Raw genomic sequence first — 16,998 nt, 5'->3', positions numbered from 1 at the left:
TGCTGTGGCCCTCCCTCCTGATGACAGAATCGTCTCACACTTCACCTGCACAGACACAAGCTCCATGTGTTTGTGGTGAAATTGTGGGTCTGTTGGTGTGAAAGTGTCTTTATTATTGAGCTCACTGAACTGATCTCGAAGGCCACTTTAATTTCAGTTGGCGTCTGACATTTTGAGTGAAATTGTAGTTTTGTAGGTTTAAATGTGCTGTTTCTTTGACTAGCCGGCTTGTTTAGTTGATATTTATCTTTCCTCTTCCTGAAGTAAATATCAAGTGTTTTTTTAATGAAATTGTAGGATACCGGTGTGTCGAAGTGGCTCCGGCAGATCCAGGGCTGATAGAAACAGTTTGATCAATAAATGAACTAAAAACCGGGATTCGCACGTTTGCTGCACTTCAGCTGAACAGACGACATTTTCAAACCGTCTATATTGGAGGTCTGCATCACCGCTGCTAAAATTGACAATGTCGTAAAAACGTGTTTTCGAGGTTTGCTTCGGTGCAGATGACACCTCAAATACAGTAATATGGTATAAAAATAAGTGACAGGAAATACGCTGTGCTGAAGTTCTGTATGATGACGTGTTCTTGCAGGTTTATTTGAGTTCAGGTAAAGAGAAATGAAAGTTTTATAAACACTTATTTCGGAGGCGTGTTTCACTCCAGGGGAAGTGAGCAGAAACTAAACCAAAGAAATGCAAGAACAGGGCGTACAGATGCGTTATGAAAGGGTGTTCTGGATGTTTGACTCAAAAACAACGATATAAAAACCGAAAACAGGAGATCTGCAGGTTGTCCGTTAAACCTTGAAGTTTATTAAGTAGTGATCAGCAGTAAGTTACTGGTTTGCCCCGGTTCTTGTCTTCCAGTTCAGGACTTGTGCTGGGGAATGAGTGTGGTCTGTGGGCTCTGGCGGGAACAGTCACACTGCGTGGACGGGGGTATCCTGTTCCTGCTCTGATGTTCTCTCCTGGAACCTCCATTAACATGTGATCTCAAGAAAAGAGAGAGATTGATTGGCTTTGAGTGCCTTGTGAAATTCTCTGGGCTCGACCCCGTGTTTCGGCTGCGATGCCGTCGAGCGATCATCTGCTGTGAGTTCCCTTGTGGTGTCCCCATGTGACTGCGTGTGCCCGTGTCACTGCTGTGTGTGACAGTGGATTCCTCTCCGTCGCCCCTCAGGCGTTCCTGGGTCTCCTCTCCGTGGTGCAGCTGGACTGTAAAGAGTGCGCTGGAGAGGATTGAGCTGCTGCGGTGGAGGAGTGTGAGATGTGCTGAGTGTGAGACTGACGAGCGCAGGCGAGCGGCGGCTCTCGCCTTCCTCCCGAACTTCGGTCTGAAACCTCCTGAACGCTCTCGGCAAGGTCGGTCGGTCGGTGTCCTTAAATGTTTTGATCGCCTGTTATTCCTCTCATCGTCCAGGCAGGGGTGTTGAGTTCCGCCCGTCTTCGGCACGTTCAGAGAGACCGACCCTGTGAGCGCACACGGTGGAGAGAGAGAGGAGGAGCAGGCCCCACTTCCAGCCTCTCGCTCTTTCACAGCCCCGTACCTGAGGACCAGAGCGTCTCTCGTCAGCAGGGCCTCGCGCCTGCAGGTGACTGAAGTGTGCTTTTATATACAGGTGAGAGAGAGTGCACAAGAATCGTCAGAAGTCAACACCGTTCGTTAGAGATGGATGATGTCCAAGGTCACCCAGAAATAGAGCACGACAGGTCACTCAGAGGAAAGGTATTTTTCATTTTTCACCGGCGTATGGATCTACCAAGTACAGACGCCAGTCAAAAAACATTGAAATGCAATTTGAAATTCACACTGACGTGTTGAGAACTGTTCCTTAGAAGCGTTTGATCTGTGTTCAGGTCTTCTGCTAAGGAGATGTGGTCAGGAAGGGCAGCGACTCTTTCTCTTGTCTGACTGTTGTGTCTGCAAACCCTGAGGTGTCCTGCGGTCTTTATGATCTATAATCACACTTTCCCCTGTGGACATTAAATCATCTGTCGCAGCAGGATGCCGATTGATTTGAAAGGCAGCTTTAGCCCGACAGCATGAGAGAGAGGCCAACATCAGTCTGGCTGGAGGTCTGGTGAAAGGAAAGCTTTGAATTTAGAGGATTTAAAATGATTTTTGTAGATTTTAAAACTAAGGGATTGAGTAGAACTAAGTTATTATTTTATTTCAGTTGAACTTTTAGGAACAGTTATTTTACGTAACCCGAACATTATTCTGTGTTTTGGTTTACTCGAGATTTAACGCAAGATGGAGTTTCCTGCAGGAGTTGTCGGGCGGTGTGGAACGTGTTCAGTGTCCTGCAGGAGTTGTCGGGCGGTGTGGAACGTGTTCAGTGTCCTGCAGGAGTTGTCGGGCGGTGTGGAACGTGTTCAGTGTCCTGCAGGAGTTTTCGGGCGGTGTGGAACGTGTTCAGTGTCCTGCAGGAGTTGTCGGGCGGTGTGGAACGTGTTCAGTGTCCTGCAGGAGTTGTCGGGCGGTGTGGAACGTGTTCAGTGTCCTGCAGGAGTTGTCGGGCGGTGTGGAACATGTTCAGTGTCCTGCAGGAGTTCTCGGGCGGTGTGGAACGTGTTCACTGTCCTGCAGTCCAGGCTCTCACCGCGGAGCTCGCCAGTTTGACGTCTTGAGCATCTCCCTCACGATCCTGCGCTCCTCTGGCAGCAGTTTCTCGTTGTTGGCGATCTTGGCGAGGATCTCGGCGTTATGTTTCATCTTGCGCAGCTCGGCGATGCGGGCCTCCTCTTCCTCGTTGCGGATGAGCAGCTCGATGTAGGCGGCCTTGGACAGAGCGTTGGGCTTCAGGGCGATCTCCTCTAGCCGCGCCAGGCAGTTGGAGGACAGCCTGATAAGCTGCATGATCTGGTCCTCGATCGTCTCGAAGTCCATTTCGATTTTCTCGAGCATCTCCTTCATCGACATGAACTTGCCGGAAGCCTTAACGAAGTTGTCCTTGAGTTCTTTGACTGTTTTCATGACCTTGACCACTTCGTACTCCCACATCATCATCTCGGATACCCGATACCTCATGATCTCGCCGGCGCCGTACTGGACGGAGTCGTGCAGAGTTGTCAGCATGGCTGGTACCCCCGGCTGGGAAGGCAGCTCGAAGTGCTTGCTGGCCAGAGCCCCCCTTTCGAAGACGGAAACGGAAGATCCGATGTTGAAGCTCGCCTCCACATTAAGAGCAGACGCCTTGTCCTCTGTGGAGTCGGACGCAATGATCTGGAAATCTGTGTTCGGCTGAGGACGCACGTCGATGTCTTTCTGCAGCGTCTCGGCGTCCCATAATGTGATTCCTGCGGGGAGACAAGAGATAGAGGTGTTGATGGGGCTTTGCAAGCTTGTCGCACTACAGGGAGTGATCTTTCAGCTGCGCTGTAGCGTCCCTGGTGGTCTAGTGGTCAGGATTCGGCGCTCTCACCGCCGCGGCCCGGGTTCGATTCAATACTCTTTTGGGGCGGAGCGGTGGCTCTGTGGCTGAGGATCTGTTCCTGTGGCTGGAAGGTTGCCGGTTCAAATCCCGCAGCCGACAGAGGAATCCTACTCCGTTGGGCCCCTGAGCAAGGCTGTTAACCCCAACTGCTCCAGGGGCATGACACGACACCAGACTGGAGCCAGATGGAGTGTCCACTGTGGGTTAATGCTAGGGGACGACACTGCACCAGACTGGAGCCAGATGGAGTGTCCACTGTGGGTTAACGCTAGGGGACGACACGGCACCAGACTGGAGCCAGATGGAGTGTCCACTGTGGGTTAACGCTAGGGGACGACACTGCACCAGACTGGAGCCAGATGGAGTGTCCACTGTGGGTTAACGCTAGGGGACGACACGGCACCAGACTGGAGCCAGATGGAGTTTCCACTGTGGGTTAACGCTATGGGGACTACATGCCACCAGACTGGAATCAGATGGGTATGACTGGAAGCCAGGGAGGAAGTGATCTTATCATTGACACTCTGTCTCTGGGAACACCAAGGACTGTGAACGTGGGTGTACAGTGCCTGATGACGCAGGAGGAGCACAAGTCCTAGGAAGGAGCCAGACTATCAGGCAGCATGGCATCCAATAGGATTCAGTAGCGATCTGCAGTGTGGAGAGGCAGACGTCGAAGGAGCTGCGTCTTTGATGTGTGGGGAAAACTTACATCGAACTTGCATCAGATCAGAATTTAAAGAGGGTCCATACAGCTCAGCTCAGTATGGCTCTCACCTGGAATCTGTCATAGAGGTGAAAGACAGGTCACCTCAGTCTGAACCTCTCACCTGGAATCAGTGTGTCTGTCAGAGTCATACAGCTGGAGACAGGTCACCTCAGTGTGAATCTCTCACCCGGAATCAGTGTGTCTGTCAGGGTCGTACAGCTGGAGACAGGTCACCTCAGTGTGAGTCTCTCACCTGGAATCAGTGTGTCTGTCAAGGTCTTACAGCTGGAGACAGGTCACCTCAGTGTGAATCTCTCACCTGGAATCGGCAGTCATACAGCATCCCCAGCTGGAAGGGGCGTCCGAGTGTGGCCACCTCGATGGTTTCTGAGGCCGACATAGCTCTGGAGCCTGGGTTCGTTACTGAAATCAAACCCAACACAGAGATGTTAAATGATTAACATCACAACCTTTGTACATGATTTCAAAGTCATGCACCAACCTGGCTTGATCATGTTGGTAAAATGCTGCGTTTTGACATTCTGTTCTTAACAGGCGTATCAGCTGGACAGATAAAAGTGCAAAGATCATTGTTTTTATTGTTGGCATAGCAGGTATGAGGCTCCACTGGAGCCATAAAACATTGTGCATTATAAAACGATATCTATGTACCATTATACAATCTGTTTGAATTTGGTCTTTGCACGTAAACCTTACTGTAACCGAAACTGGAGCAGAACTGCAGGTCCGCGTCTGTGGCGATGCACTAATGCACTACCGGTACGTTGTAGCTGCTTGACCCTTTTGTTCTTCTTCGTCGTCTTATTCTAAGCCCTTCCCTCTATGACAGCTACCACGCGGGGCGCCTGACCTGGGCGACCATGGAGCTGTGAAAAAATAGAGCCGAAACCTACTGTGCTCTTGGTGTCGAACGGCAGCGGTTTCCTGCTTTTTTCCAGGCCTCTTCTGCAGTCGGTGGCCCTTGTGGTCCCCTGAGCCAAGAGCTCAGGGATTCGCTCCCTGTATGTGCTGGAAGCCCCACCTCCACCGAGAGATGGCCGGTGTCCTTTTGGACTTTGCACTGATGTGGAATTAAAACTTAAATGTCGCCCTGTTCGTCAGTAGTCTGCAGTCCTCTCTGTTAAACTGTCAAGGTGCTGTCAAAAAATTCCATTACACTAGAGACATAGTAAAATAAAAAAAAGCTAACAACAATCATCTAACAAAAGAGGTTGTTGATGGAGATGCCAGTAAACCCTGGTGTGTCTGCAGCAGGGCTGTCCAGTCCTGGTCCTGGAGGGGTCAGTCAGTGTGTCCAGTCCTGGTCCTGGAGGGGTCAGTGTGTGTGTCTGCAGCAGGGCTGTCCAGTCCTGGTCCTGGAGGGGTCAGTCAGTGTGTCCAGTCCTGGTCCTGGAGGGGTCAGTCAGTGTGTGTGTCTGCAGCAGGGCTGTCCAGTCCTGGTCCTGGAGGGGTCAGTCAGTGTCCCCAGTTCTGGTCCTGGAGGGGTCAGTCAGTGTGTCCAGTCCTGGTCCTGGAGGGGTCAGTCAGTGTGTCCAGTCCTGGTCCTGGAGGGGTCAGTCTGCCCCCTCTCAAACTGGTGGAGCAAAAGTTTCTAGCACCTTCTGTGCTCCCCTGTCCCCTCCGACACCCCGCCAGCTCCCAGATCATTCCCCTGCCTCCAGCAGCCACCTTCCGGACCGGGCTGGGTGGACGACCGCAGAACCGGCGCTCGGGGGGAGCCGGGCCGCGTCACGACTGCGGGCGCCACGATCACAGCCAGTTTCACATTGATCGCCGTTCCGGGGCGACCTGTTTGTTCTGTAGTGTGAACAGTGACACGCACGCGCGCGACATGAGATCATTAAAACAGACAGACGTGAGAACCTCCGCGCACACACGCCGAGCGAGCAGCAGAGTCATTTCTCCTCCCCGCCGTTAGTGACGCAGGTCCGCTTGTCCACGAGCCGCTGAGGTCCGATCACGCGGCCCTCGCGTCTCTCCTGCACACCGGGGCGCAGAGACGAGGAGCCTGCAGGACAGGAGAGAGCAGAGAGACGAGGAGCCTGCAGGACATGAGAGAGAGACAAGTTCATGAGAGATGAAATTCAGACACTGATGGACACATTCCTAAACACTCCATATCAAACCAACAAACTAGGGATGAACTTGGCCACACAAAAACTAAATCACCTATTCCACAAACTAGCATCAAAATCTAAGCTAAAAACAACTAAAAAAAACTACCAAAAAACAAAAGCAAAAGAAAAGTGGTTTGATACGGAGTGCAAAAACATCAGAAATGCACTACGAAAAGTCTCAAATGAAAAACACAGACAACCACACAACACAGATCTGCAACTCAGGTACTGTGACATGGTAAAACTTTACAAACACACGCTGAAAAAGAAAAGAAACACGTACATAAACAAACAACTTGCAGAAAGTGAGGAGTCACTAAATCAGAACTGTTTCTGTGAGAAGTGGAACAACTTAAACAAATCAAAACCAGAAGAATTGGCCATCCAAAATGGAACAATCTGGCAAACATACTTTGAAAATCTCCCGAATACAAATCAATCAGACCAAAGCCACTTTTGAAAAACTCAAATTTTGGAATTGGCTATCAAAGACAACCAAAACCCCTAAGACTCCCCAATCACTGAGCAGGAGCTACTGGACAAACTCCAGGCCCTCAGACCACGCAAAGCCTGTGGCCATGATGGAGTCATAAATGAGATGCTGAGACACAGCAGCCCAAAGTTGCAACAAGCCCTGCTCAAACTCCTCAATCTCATCATGACAGCTGGATGTTTCCCCGAGGCCTGGAACTAAGGACTGATCACGCCCATCTATAAGAGTGGAGATAAACTCGATCCCAACAACTACCGGGGCATCTGTGTGAACAGTAACCTGGGGAAGGTATTCTGGAGTATCCTAAATACACAAATACTGGCCTTCCTTACTGAACACAGTGTCCTGAGTAAAAGTCAGATTGGCTTCTTGCCAGATCACCGCACATCTGATCACATTTACACCCTACACACACTGATAGACAAACACGTCCACCAAAAACACAAAGGAAAAATTTTTGCCTGCTTTGTCGATTTCAAAAAAGCATTTGACTCGATTTGGCATGAGAGATTGTTTTACAAACTACTCCAAAGTGGCATGGGGGCAAAGTGTACGACATAATTAAATCAATGTATTTAGAGAGCAAATGTGCAGTGAAAATTGGAAACAAAAGGACTAAATTCTTCACCCAAGGCCGCGGGTTGAGACAGGGCTGCAGCCTGAGCCCAACACTGTTCAATATCTATATCAACGAATTAGCAGGAATGTTGGAGCAGTCTGCAGCTCCTGGTCACACACTACACGACACAGAAATCAAGTTCCTGCTCTACGCAGATGACCTGGTCCTGCTGTCGCCCACAGAACAGGGGCTGCAGCAGAACCTGGCACTGCTGGAGCAGTACTGTCAGACCTGGGCACTGCCAGTCAATCTGGACAAGACCAGAGTTATGGTTTTCCAGAAGAAAGCCAGACCTCAGGGAAACAGGTACAAATTCACACTGAACAACAACACATTGGAGCACACATCCAGCTACACATATCTCGGTCTCACCATCAGCTCTTCCGGGAGTTTTGAACTGGCAGTGAAGACACTGAGGAAGAAGGCACTCAGGGCTTTCTACGCAATAAGAAGGAGGCTCTTCAACATCAACCCACCAACAAGAATCTGGCTCCAAATATTTGAAAGTGTAATCCAACCCATTGCCCTATACGGCAGTGAAGTGTGGGGTCCCCTCACAGACCAGGATTACACCCAATGGGACAAACACCCCACAGAAACTCTGCACATGGAGATCTGTAGAAACATCCTCCGTGTGCAGAGAAAAACTCCTAACAACGGGTGCAGGGCCGAATTAGGCCAGTACCCACTATTGATAAACATACAGAAAAGAATATTAAAGTATTGGCTACACCTAAAAAACAGCGACCAAAATTCCTACCACCACAAAGCCCTGCTGAGCCAAGAGCTGAGCCCAAAACAGAGCCCCCTGAGTCAGCTGGTCCTGAGGCTCACCGACCTGAGCCACACCGACACTAACCAGCCTCAGGACAGCACTGCTAGAGCACCACAACCCAGACTCAAGCACATCATAGCACAGATCAAACAGCAATATCTGTGTTTTAGTGTTTCAACTAAAATGGGACAGTACTGTGTTCAGTGTGTGATCACAGTGGCACAGTTCTGTGTTCTGTGTGTTACCAGTAGGACAGTACTGTGTTTGGTGTCTGAACACAGTGGGACAGTAGTGTGTTCGGTGTGTGATCACAGTTGGACAGAACTGTGTGCATTGAGCAATTACAGTGTCACAGTACTGTGCTCAGTGTGTGCTCAGAGTGGCACAGTACTGTGCTCAGTGTTCGATCAGAGTGGCACAGTACTGTGTTCACTGTGTGATCACAGTGGGACAGTAGTGTGTTCACTGTGTGATCACAGTGGGACAGTAGTGTGTTGAGTGTGTGATCATAGAGGGGCGCTAGTGTTCAGTGAGAAATAATAAATAATAAAGTAAATAATAACAACGTAACGTGGTTTTCTGCACGTCTACCTAGGCTGCAGCTGCTCCTGCATTATGTTTCATGTAGAAGTCTTAGCTTAGATTTTGTTTGCAAAAGACGAGCAAAATCTTTAAATGCAAATAACAAAAACTAGACACAACCGCAGTCCATACGAGGCCCCCTGCTACACTTTCACTGTTAATTCATTAAAGCCCATATTATCTGTGCTTTCCCTCACGATAAACAACTGCACCTGAATTGACACATCTCTTCTTGCTGAGTCCTTCGCACAACAAACGAAATTTCTCACCGGTCAGAGACAACAATTCTAGTGGAGCATATCCTGTCTTTGACAGGACTTGTAGTGTTTTTAGAGAAACCAACAAGGTCAGTTCTATTCCTTGTGTTTATCACCGTCGGAAATTACTCTCCAGTCAGCTGATTTGTACACCGTGTGTGCAGTTCTTGTGTGAAGGAGATTGTTACTAGTATGAGTAGTATTATTAGTAGTGTTATTACTATTAGTAGTAGTATCAGTATTATTACTGGTATTATCATTGTTATCAGTAGTATTAGTAGTGTTAGTAGTAGTACTATTGTTGTCAGTTGTAATATTAGTGTTAGTAGTAGTACTATTGTTAGCAGTAGTAGTATTAGTGTTAGTAGTAGTAGTACTATTGTTATCAGTGCATGATGCCCAAGAATAATTCCCAGATGTTCATTCTGTAAGTTGCATTCATAATGGCCAGCAGCCCTATCACCCTGCAACTCCCAGCTGGCAGCCCCACTGGAGCCCAGCAGTGTGAGCCTGGCCAGTACCTGGAGGGAAGACTGCTGGGAAAACACTGAGGCTGCTGCTGGGAGAGGTGTGAGTGGGGCCAGCAGGGGGCGCTCTCACCCTGCGCTCTGTGTGGGTCCTGATGCCCCAGTATAGTGACGGGGACACTGGACTGTAAACAGGCGTCGTCCTGCAGATGAGACGTCAAACCGAGGTCCTGACTCTCTGTGGTCATTAACAATCCCAGGGTGTCTCTCGAGAAGAGTAGGGGTGTTACCCCAGTGTCCTGGCCAAATTACCCCCCTGGTCTTTACCCATCATGGCCTCCTAATAACCCCCTCTCTGAACTGGCTTCATCGCTCTGCTCTCCTCCCCACTGAGAGCTGGTGTGTTGGGAGAGGACTGGAGCATCACCCAGATGGGGCTGCACACTGGTGGCGGTCGTGGGATCCCCAGGACCTGTAAAGAGCTGCTCACTGGTGGTGGTAGTGGGATCCCCATGACCTGTAAAGAGCTCTGAGTGGAGTGTCCAGGAAAGAGCTATAGAAGTGTATTATTATTATTAATATCATGCAGCCCGAACCCCAGCGAGCGTGACTCCCTGACCCTGACCTCTCTCTCCCCCAGGTGCAGAACCGCTGTTCCTGCTGCTGGTGGCCGCGCTGTGTCTCCAGATCTACTCCTCCGAGGAGCCCGGGTGTGAACCGGCGCTGCCCGCCGCCAGCTGCCCCCCCGAGGGGCAGGGGCAGGGGGGGCAGGAGGAATGGCAGGGGCTGCTGTTGCCCCACCCACCCACACTGCCATCGCCCCTCCTGGCGGGGGAGGAAGAGGGGGCGGCGGCCGAGGCGACGAAGACCGGGGAGGTGCTGCTCCTGGTCGGCGTCTCTCAGTACCTTAGCACCAGCTCCGACCTGTGACCTGTGACCTGTGACCTGTGACCTGTAACCCCCCCCCCCGCCCCCCTTCTGGGTGGAGTCCGACCGTGACGGGAGAGGCCCTCGAGTCCGGCCCGATACCGATACCCATACCGGCCAGCCGGACCCGAACCCGAGCTCGGACCCGGACCGCTGCCGCCCGGAGAGGGGAGTCCGGGACTCGTGGGCGGAGACGCCCGTGGCGCCTTATCGCTCTATTTGTTTATTTATTGATTTCCTGCGTGGCTTATTTATTTATCTATCTTATTGACGGAGAGACTCGTGCGTCTTATTGATGGAGAGTATTTCAGTGAGAGTGGAGGTGGTGCTACTCTTCCTTCACCGTGAGGAACTGGAACGGTTCTCCATGATTTGTCGTTGTATAATCTATCGGTCGATGACAGTGAGCGAAATGATCGTGGGGTGGGTGGGGAACGGCGCGTGTTTCACTCCCTGAACAGATGAATAAAAACGGAGAAGCAGCGGTGTGGTTTGTGTTTGTTCTGGGGGAGGGATTGATGCTGCAGGAGGTCAATCAGCGCTCAGGCATCTGCGGTTAAGAGGGTGTCTTTACGCAGAGAGGGGTGGGAGGAGGGAACAACCTGATACCCTGGCTTCTCTCCAGACAGAGCTGGGGGAGGGGCGAACAAGCCGATGAGCTGCTCAGGTCCGTTATCTACTGTCTGACTCCTGTCTGCTCTCATGCTCTCTCTGGTCTGCTGTTTCCCCGATCTGTCTCTCTCCTGAAGCAGTTCAGCTCTGGCCTCTGACTTCTGGTGCCTTGTCTCCCCCTGGCGGGGACAGCGCCTCATTAACTTCATTGATCCAGACGGGTGTGGACCCCAGTGTCCCGACTGCTGGTCAGGGGTGTTGCTTAGTCGGGGTTCGGTCTGTACTCCCCAAATTCCCTCTCCTCAGTTGATTGTAGGTGGGATGAAGTGGGGTCCCTGACTGTAAAGTGCTTTGGAGATCCTTTTAGATCAACTTTCCAGAACCCCAAACAAGAGAGTTTGCTTATGAAAAATAATTTTTAAAGTTTTTTTAAATTCCTAAGTGATGAGATATACCAGAAACGTTCATATCAGGCGGCGCCCAAGACTTCATTCTGCCCTGGTGAGTTAATCATTAACTGAACCCACTAAATATTTTATCAAGGGCCACTGAGAGGACATAGTCCTGCCCTTCAGATCAGCAGGAAGAGAAGGAGAGAGAGAGAGATGGCAGCGTGTAGGAGCTCAGCGCTCAGCCCTGGTGAGTTTTCTCTTGTTCTGCCTGTCAGAGTGTCATAAAGGGAGTCACTGAGGGTCTCTTCTCTGTCACAGAGCACAGCAGCAGCTGGAGAAGTGTCTTCCTGTCTGCTGAGAGTGTGTTCTGTCTGTCAGACACACAGGGTCTGAACTTGGAGATAGAGACAGGAGCTGATGTACTTTCACTTTCTCTTGTCAGAGATCAGGGATCAGTACTGTCAACTCAAGCTGGTTGGAATGTACTAAATATTTTAATAAGGTGTTTATTTAAGGTAAAATGATTGATGTAAAACCTGACCGTGTGCTGATGGTATTGGATTCACACTGTTAGTATTCATGATGCTCAGACACGCTCAGATATGATCGTTTCCTGTTTGTTGCTCAGAGGTTGTGTTTGTTGTACAGCTGATAATACCAGAGAGGAATCAGTACAGATGAACAACAGAGGAATTTATTTGGCCCATAATTAGTAGTGATTCCAGGTTCTCCTGTCCTGACTGGGCAGCTTGTTCCCCTCTCCCACCCCTCTCTGTGTACAGTAGAGCCTCCTGTCCTGACTGGAGGAGCTCACCCAGCTATGTCTGGAGAGAAGCCAGGGTATCAGCCTGTTCCCCTCTCCCACCTCTCTCTGTGTACAGTAGAGCCTCCCACTCCTGATTTTAAGTCTTAGTGTTGCTTTGAGTTTCAGTGTTAATTCTGAGGAACTCTGAGGTGTCAATATCTAACTGGTCTTTAATGATGACTGACTGTCACTGAGGATGTTGAATATTTTTTTATATATATATATGGTTCACTATCTTCACCCTGTCAGTGTGGGACACTCCCTTCAGACTAAAGAGACTCAGTTCCTCCAGCTTGTCAGTTTCACTGTTTTTAAACTAACATCATGCTAGTTCTCTTCAGTGTGGATCACAGTAGATAGTTTCTAAGCGGTTTGAAACTATACAACACACAGATTTCCCAGCCAGGTGGCTGAGTCCCAAACATGTCTTTATGAAATGTGACATTTTAGACTCGCTAGTGAAGAATCAGGACAGACTGAATGATTTTACAGTTTTTTTACATGTATTTTTAAAATAAGGTGGTATAAAGGTTCATTCTGAACACAGGAGTCCCATATGTGTCTGAACTGCCATTGGATACTCAGTGTTAGGGGGACTCTACAGGGCCCTCCAGAAGTATTGGTGCCCTTGGTAAAGATGAGCAAGGAAGGAGTTGGGAAAAATGTCGATTTATCAGATGAGAGAAATCTAAACTTTTAGTGAGGTTAAATTATTCTAAGAAAAAAATTGATGAAAAATAAACATGTACTATTGAGAGAACAGTTAAATATATATATATATTACATAAATTGCAAGAATACAGAATAAGAATGTTGTAAGAATACAGTCTGATTACCTAACATTAACAGAACATTTTTGTATTCCACAGAGAATACACAGAAAATTAATCTCAATAATCTGTGATTTTCCTCTGTCACAGGGCAGGGACAATAGAAAAGATATAGAAAAGTTTTTATCGTGAATTTTAAATGGGATGAAGAGTGAAGATAGATGTGATGAGAACTTTATCATGTAAATAATCTGTGATCTTTCTCTCTGACAGGGGAGGGACAGGCTGATTCCCATGAGGCACCACAGCGTCTCTCAGAGATCAGGATCGTGCTGCTGGGCCAGAGATTGTCTGAGAAGAGCTCAGCAGGAAACACCATCCTGGGCAGAGAGGAGTTTGTCACTGAGGGAGTAACTGAGGAGTGTGTGAAGAGAGAGGGAGAAGTAGCTGGGAGGCAGATCACTGTGGTTGACACTCCAGGGTACTCCTCTTTTCCACGTATAATAAGGACTGATCCACAGCATGTCAGAGAGGAGGTTGTGCGCAGTGTGTCTCTGTGTCCCCCAGGACCCCACGCTCTCCTCCTGGTGATTGATCTGGACTCAGCCACAGACTGGAGATCAGTGAAGAAATATCTGGAGCTTCTCAGTGAGAGAGTCTGGAGACACACAATAGTGCTGTTCACCTGGGGGGACACACTGAGAGACATAACCATTGAGCAGCACATTGAGAGAGAAGGGAAGAAGCTCCAGTATCTGGTGGAGAAGTGTGGGAACAGGTATCATGTTCTCAACAACAAGAACAGGGGTGACCGCACTCAGGTCACAGAGCTGCTGGAGAAGATAGAGGACATGGTGGCAGGAAACTATGGGCTGTACTTCACCACTGACATCAAAGAAATAAACACTGAACGAGAGATAGAGGAGCCGAGACAGAGGGAGGAGGAGAGACAGAGAGAGACAGGAGCTGAGACAGAGGTTGGAGGAGGAGAGACAGAGAGAGACAGAGGAGCTGAGACAGAGGGAGGAGGAGAGACAGAGAGAGACAGAGGAGCTGAGACAGATGGAGGAGGAGAGACAGAGGAGCTGATACAAAGAGACAGAGGAGCTGAGACAGAGGGAGGAGGAGAAACAGAGAGAGACAGAGGAGCTGAGACAGAGGGAGGAGGAGAGACAGAGAGAGACAGAGGAGCTGAGACAGAGGGAGGAGGAGAGACAGAGGAGCTGATACAGAGAGACAGAGGAGCTGAGACAGAGGGAGGAGGAGAAACAGAGAGAGACAGAGGAGCTGAGACAGAGGGAGGAGGAGAGACAGAAAGAGAGAGAGGAGCTGAGACAGAGGGAGGAGGAGAGACAGAGAGAGACAGAGGAGCTGAGACAGAAGTATGAAAGAAGGGAGAGAGAGAGAGAAGAGGAGCCCAGACTGCCTGTCAAGAGGAGGAACAGTAAAGGTCTTAAACCTCCCAACAGTGAGTGTGATTGATGCTGTATTACTGATTCACTGATCTTACTGGTCATCAGACTGAGAGATTCACCATCTTGTGTCCTGTTAGGAATTAAAATCATACTGTGCTCCGCTCTGTACTGCGTTACTAACACAGTGGCACACAGACCTGTGTCTGTTTAAATCCTCTGTGCTGTACTTGAACTGTTTTCTCTCAGGGAGATTAGATTTAGTCCATCACACAGCAGCTCAGAGACAGGAGCTGATTTACTTTCACTTTCTCTTGTCAGCGATCAGAGATCTATCAAACTGTTTGGAATTTAATAAACATTTAATAAACATGTTCCTGGTTTTACTGTTTTTATATAAAAATGTTTATGTAAAAAATCACTGACGAGGTATTAGGTTATTTTTTCACCAATAGTATTTTCATGCGTGTTAATGACAGCAGCAGACTTGATCAGACATGGTTTTTACCTGTGTGTTTCTCAGAGGCAGTTTTCACTGTTCTGTCTATAACAACACGGAGCTGTTTTCCACACAATAACAACAGAAGATAGGACACAGAAAAGAGTATTTAGTAGTTAAAATGATCAGAAGATCAAATCTGGCTGTTTCTTCAAGGAAGCCAGAGTATCTCATCTCTGTACTCAAGCTGCACCTCCAGTTATGCCCAGAAAATCATCTCCGACCCCTCTCCCCCAGCTCATAATCTCTTTCAGCTTCATGCTTCTGGAAGATGTTTCAGATCCTCCCAATCAAGGACGGTCTGATTCAACCTCAGACTCCTCCCCTCTGCCATGCGACCTCTGAATTCACCTTGAACTCTGACTTCCTTGTATAATTTATTGTTTAACATGGAAAGTTGTTTACATATGTGCTGTATGTGACAATGTTTGTCTTCTGTTCTATGTAAATTTGTACTGTATATGTTGTATGTGTGACTCATCTGTGTTGTTTGCTGTACTATTAGCAAATTCCACCAACTATTGGCAATAAAGAATAATCTAATCAACTTCAAAAACGTTTTCACTTTCACAGTCTTGTCACAGGTCAGTACTATCGAGGTCACGTCATGCTGTTCTAAAAGAACTTTACAAAAATCATTCAATTGGTGCAAAACCTAACAGATTATAGCCATATTTCATTGTTTTAAATTAATTGATTACTAATGGCAAGAGTGATTAATACATCAACAGATTCTATATAGCTGCACATGTCCAACAATAAAATCGACTCTTGATTTTCAGCAGATCTCATTTGAAGTAATAATTAAAAAAAAAAACTATTTTATATAGCACCTTTAAAGGTGTCTTCTCAAAGCGATTTACAGAATGACAACAACAATGTCCTTACAGTGTGTGAGAGCAGGGGTGTGACCCCAGTGACCCCAGTGACCCGACTGCTGGTCAGGGGTGCTGCTTAGTCGGGGTTCGGTCTGTACTCCCCAAATTCCCTCTTCTCAGTTGATTGCAGGTGGGATGAAGTGGGGTCCCTGACTGTAAAGTGCTTTGGAGATCCTTTTAGATCAACTTTCCAGAACCCCAAACAAGAGAGTTTGCTTATGAAAAATAATTTTTTAAGTTTTTTTAAATTCCTAAGTGATGAGATATACCAGAAACGTTCATATCAGGCGGCGTCCAAGACTTCATTCTGCCCTGGTGAGTTAATCATTAACTGAACCCAGGGCCACTGAGAGGACAAAGTCCTGCCCTTGAGAGAGAGACAAGACCAGAGTTATGGTTTTCCAGAAGAAAGCCAGACCTCAGGGAAACAGGTACAAATTCACACTGAACAACAACACATTGGAGCACACATCCAGCTACACATATCTCGGTCTCACCATCAGCTCTTCCGGGAGTTTTGACTTGGCAGTGAAGGCACTGAGGGAGAAGGCACTCAGGGCTTTCTACGCAATAAGAAGGAGGCTCTTCAACATCAGCCCACCAACAAGAATCTGGCTCCAAATATTTGAAAGTGTAATCCAACCCATTGCCCTATATGGCAGTGAAGTGTGGGGTCCCCTCACAGACCAGGATTACACCCAATGGGACAAACACCCCACAGAAACTCTGCACATGGAGATCTGTAGAATCATCCTCCGTGTGCAGAGAAAAACTCCTAACAACGGGTGCAGGGCCGAATAAGGCCAGTACCCACTATTGATAAACATACAGAAAAGAATATTAAAGTATTGGCTACACCTAAAAAACAGCGACCAAAATTCCTACCACCACAAAGCCCTGCTGAGCCAAGAGCTGAGCCCAAAACAGAGCCCCCTGAGCCAGCTGGGCCTGAGGCTCACCGACCTGAGCCACACCAATCCTAACCAGCCTCAGGACAGCACTGCTAGAGCACCACAACCCAGACTCAACCACATCACAGCACAGATCAAACAGCAATATCTCACACACTGGGACACACACACACAAACACAATATAAACTGGAATGCTACAGAACCCTAAACAGACAATACACACTAGCTGAATATTTGACCAAAATAAAAAATAACAAACAGAAACAGACCCTGACGAAGTACAGGCTCAGTGACCACAACCTGGCCATAGA

General features: G+C 48.4%; 2 protein-coding genes across 2 annotated transcripts; one reads left to right on the top strand and one right to left on the bottom strand.

Moving 5' to 3' along the window:
* Positions 1-2,602: 2,602 nt before the first annotated feature.
* Positions 2,603-5,400, bottom strand: LOC148671924 (uncharacterized). Its single transcript, XM_088632827.1, has 3 exons — positions 5,064-5,400; positions 4,469-4,572; positions 2,603-3,303 (listed from the first exon to the last, which is right to left on the bottom strand). Exon 3 carries the CDS (start codon positions 3,080-3,082, stop codon positions 2,603-2,605), a length of 480 nt encoding a protein of 159 aa, XP_088488953.1. The 5' UTR covers positions 3,083-3,303; positions 4,469-4,572; positions 5,064-5,400.
* Positions 5,401-11,605: 6,205 nt separating this feature from the next.
* On the top strand, positions 11,606-15,453 carry LOC148671923 (GTPase IMAP family member 9-like). Its single transcript, XM_088632797.1, has 2 exons — positions 11,606-11,658; positions 13,260-15,453. Exons 1-2 carry the CDS (start codon positions 11,625-11,627, stop codon positions 14,372-14,374), a joined length of 1,149 nt encoding a protein of 382 aa, XP_088488923.1. The 5' UTR covers positions 11,606-11,624; the 3' UTR covers positions 14,375-15,453.
* The last annotated feature ends 1,545 nt before the right edge of the window (positions 15,454-16,998 follow it).

Source organism: Lepisosteus platostomus, chromosome 5 (assembly GCF_059453375.1).
Source record: "Lepisosteus platostomus isolate fLepPlt1 chromosome 5, fLepPlt1.hap1, whole genome shotgun sequence".
Classification (NCBI taxonomy): Eukaryota; Metazoa; Chordata; class Actinopteri; order Semionotiformes; family Lepisosteidae; genus Lepisosteus; species Lepisosteus platostomus.
The sequence above is the reverse complement of the archived record's forward strand: the minus strand, read 5'-3'. Positions and strand labels throughout refer to the sequence as shown.

Bases quoted from the DNA above. Each gene is read 5' to 3' on its own strand.
- LOC148671924 (XM_088632827.1), bottom strand. From the start codon at position 3,082: ATGCTGACAACTCTGCACGACTCCGTCCAGTACGGCGCCGGCGAGATC.
- LOC148671923 (XM_088632797.1), top strand. From the start codon at position 11,625: ATGGCAGCGTGTAGGAGCTCAGCGCTCAGCCCTG. The intron at 11,659-13,259 runs GTGAGTTTTCTC...TCTCTCTGACAG, and splicing joins GAGCTCAGCGCTCAGCCCTG to GGGAGGGACAGGCTGATTCC.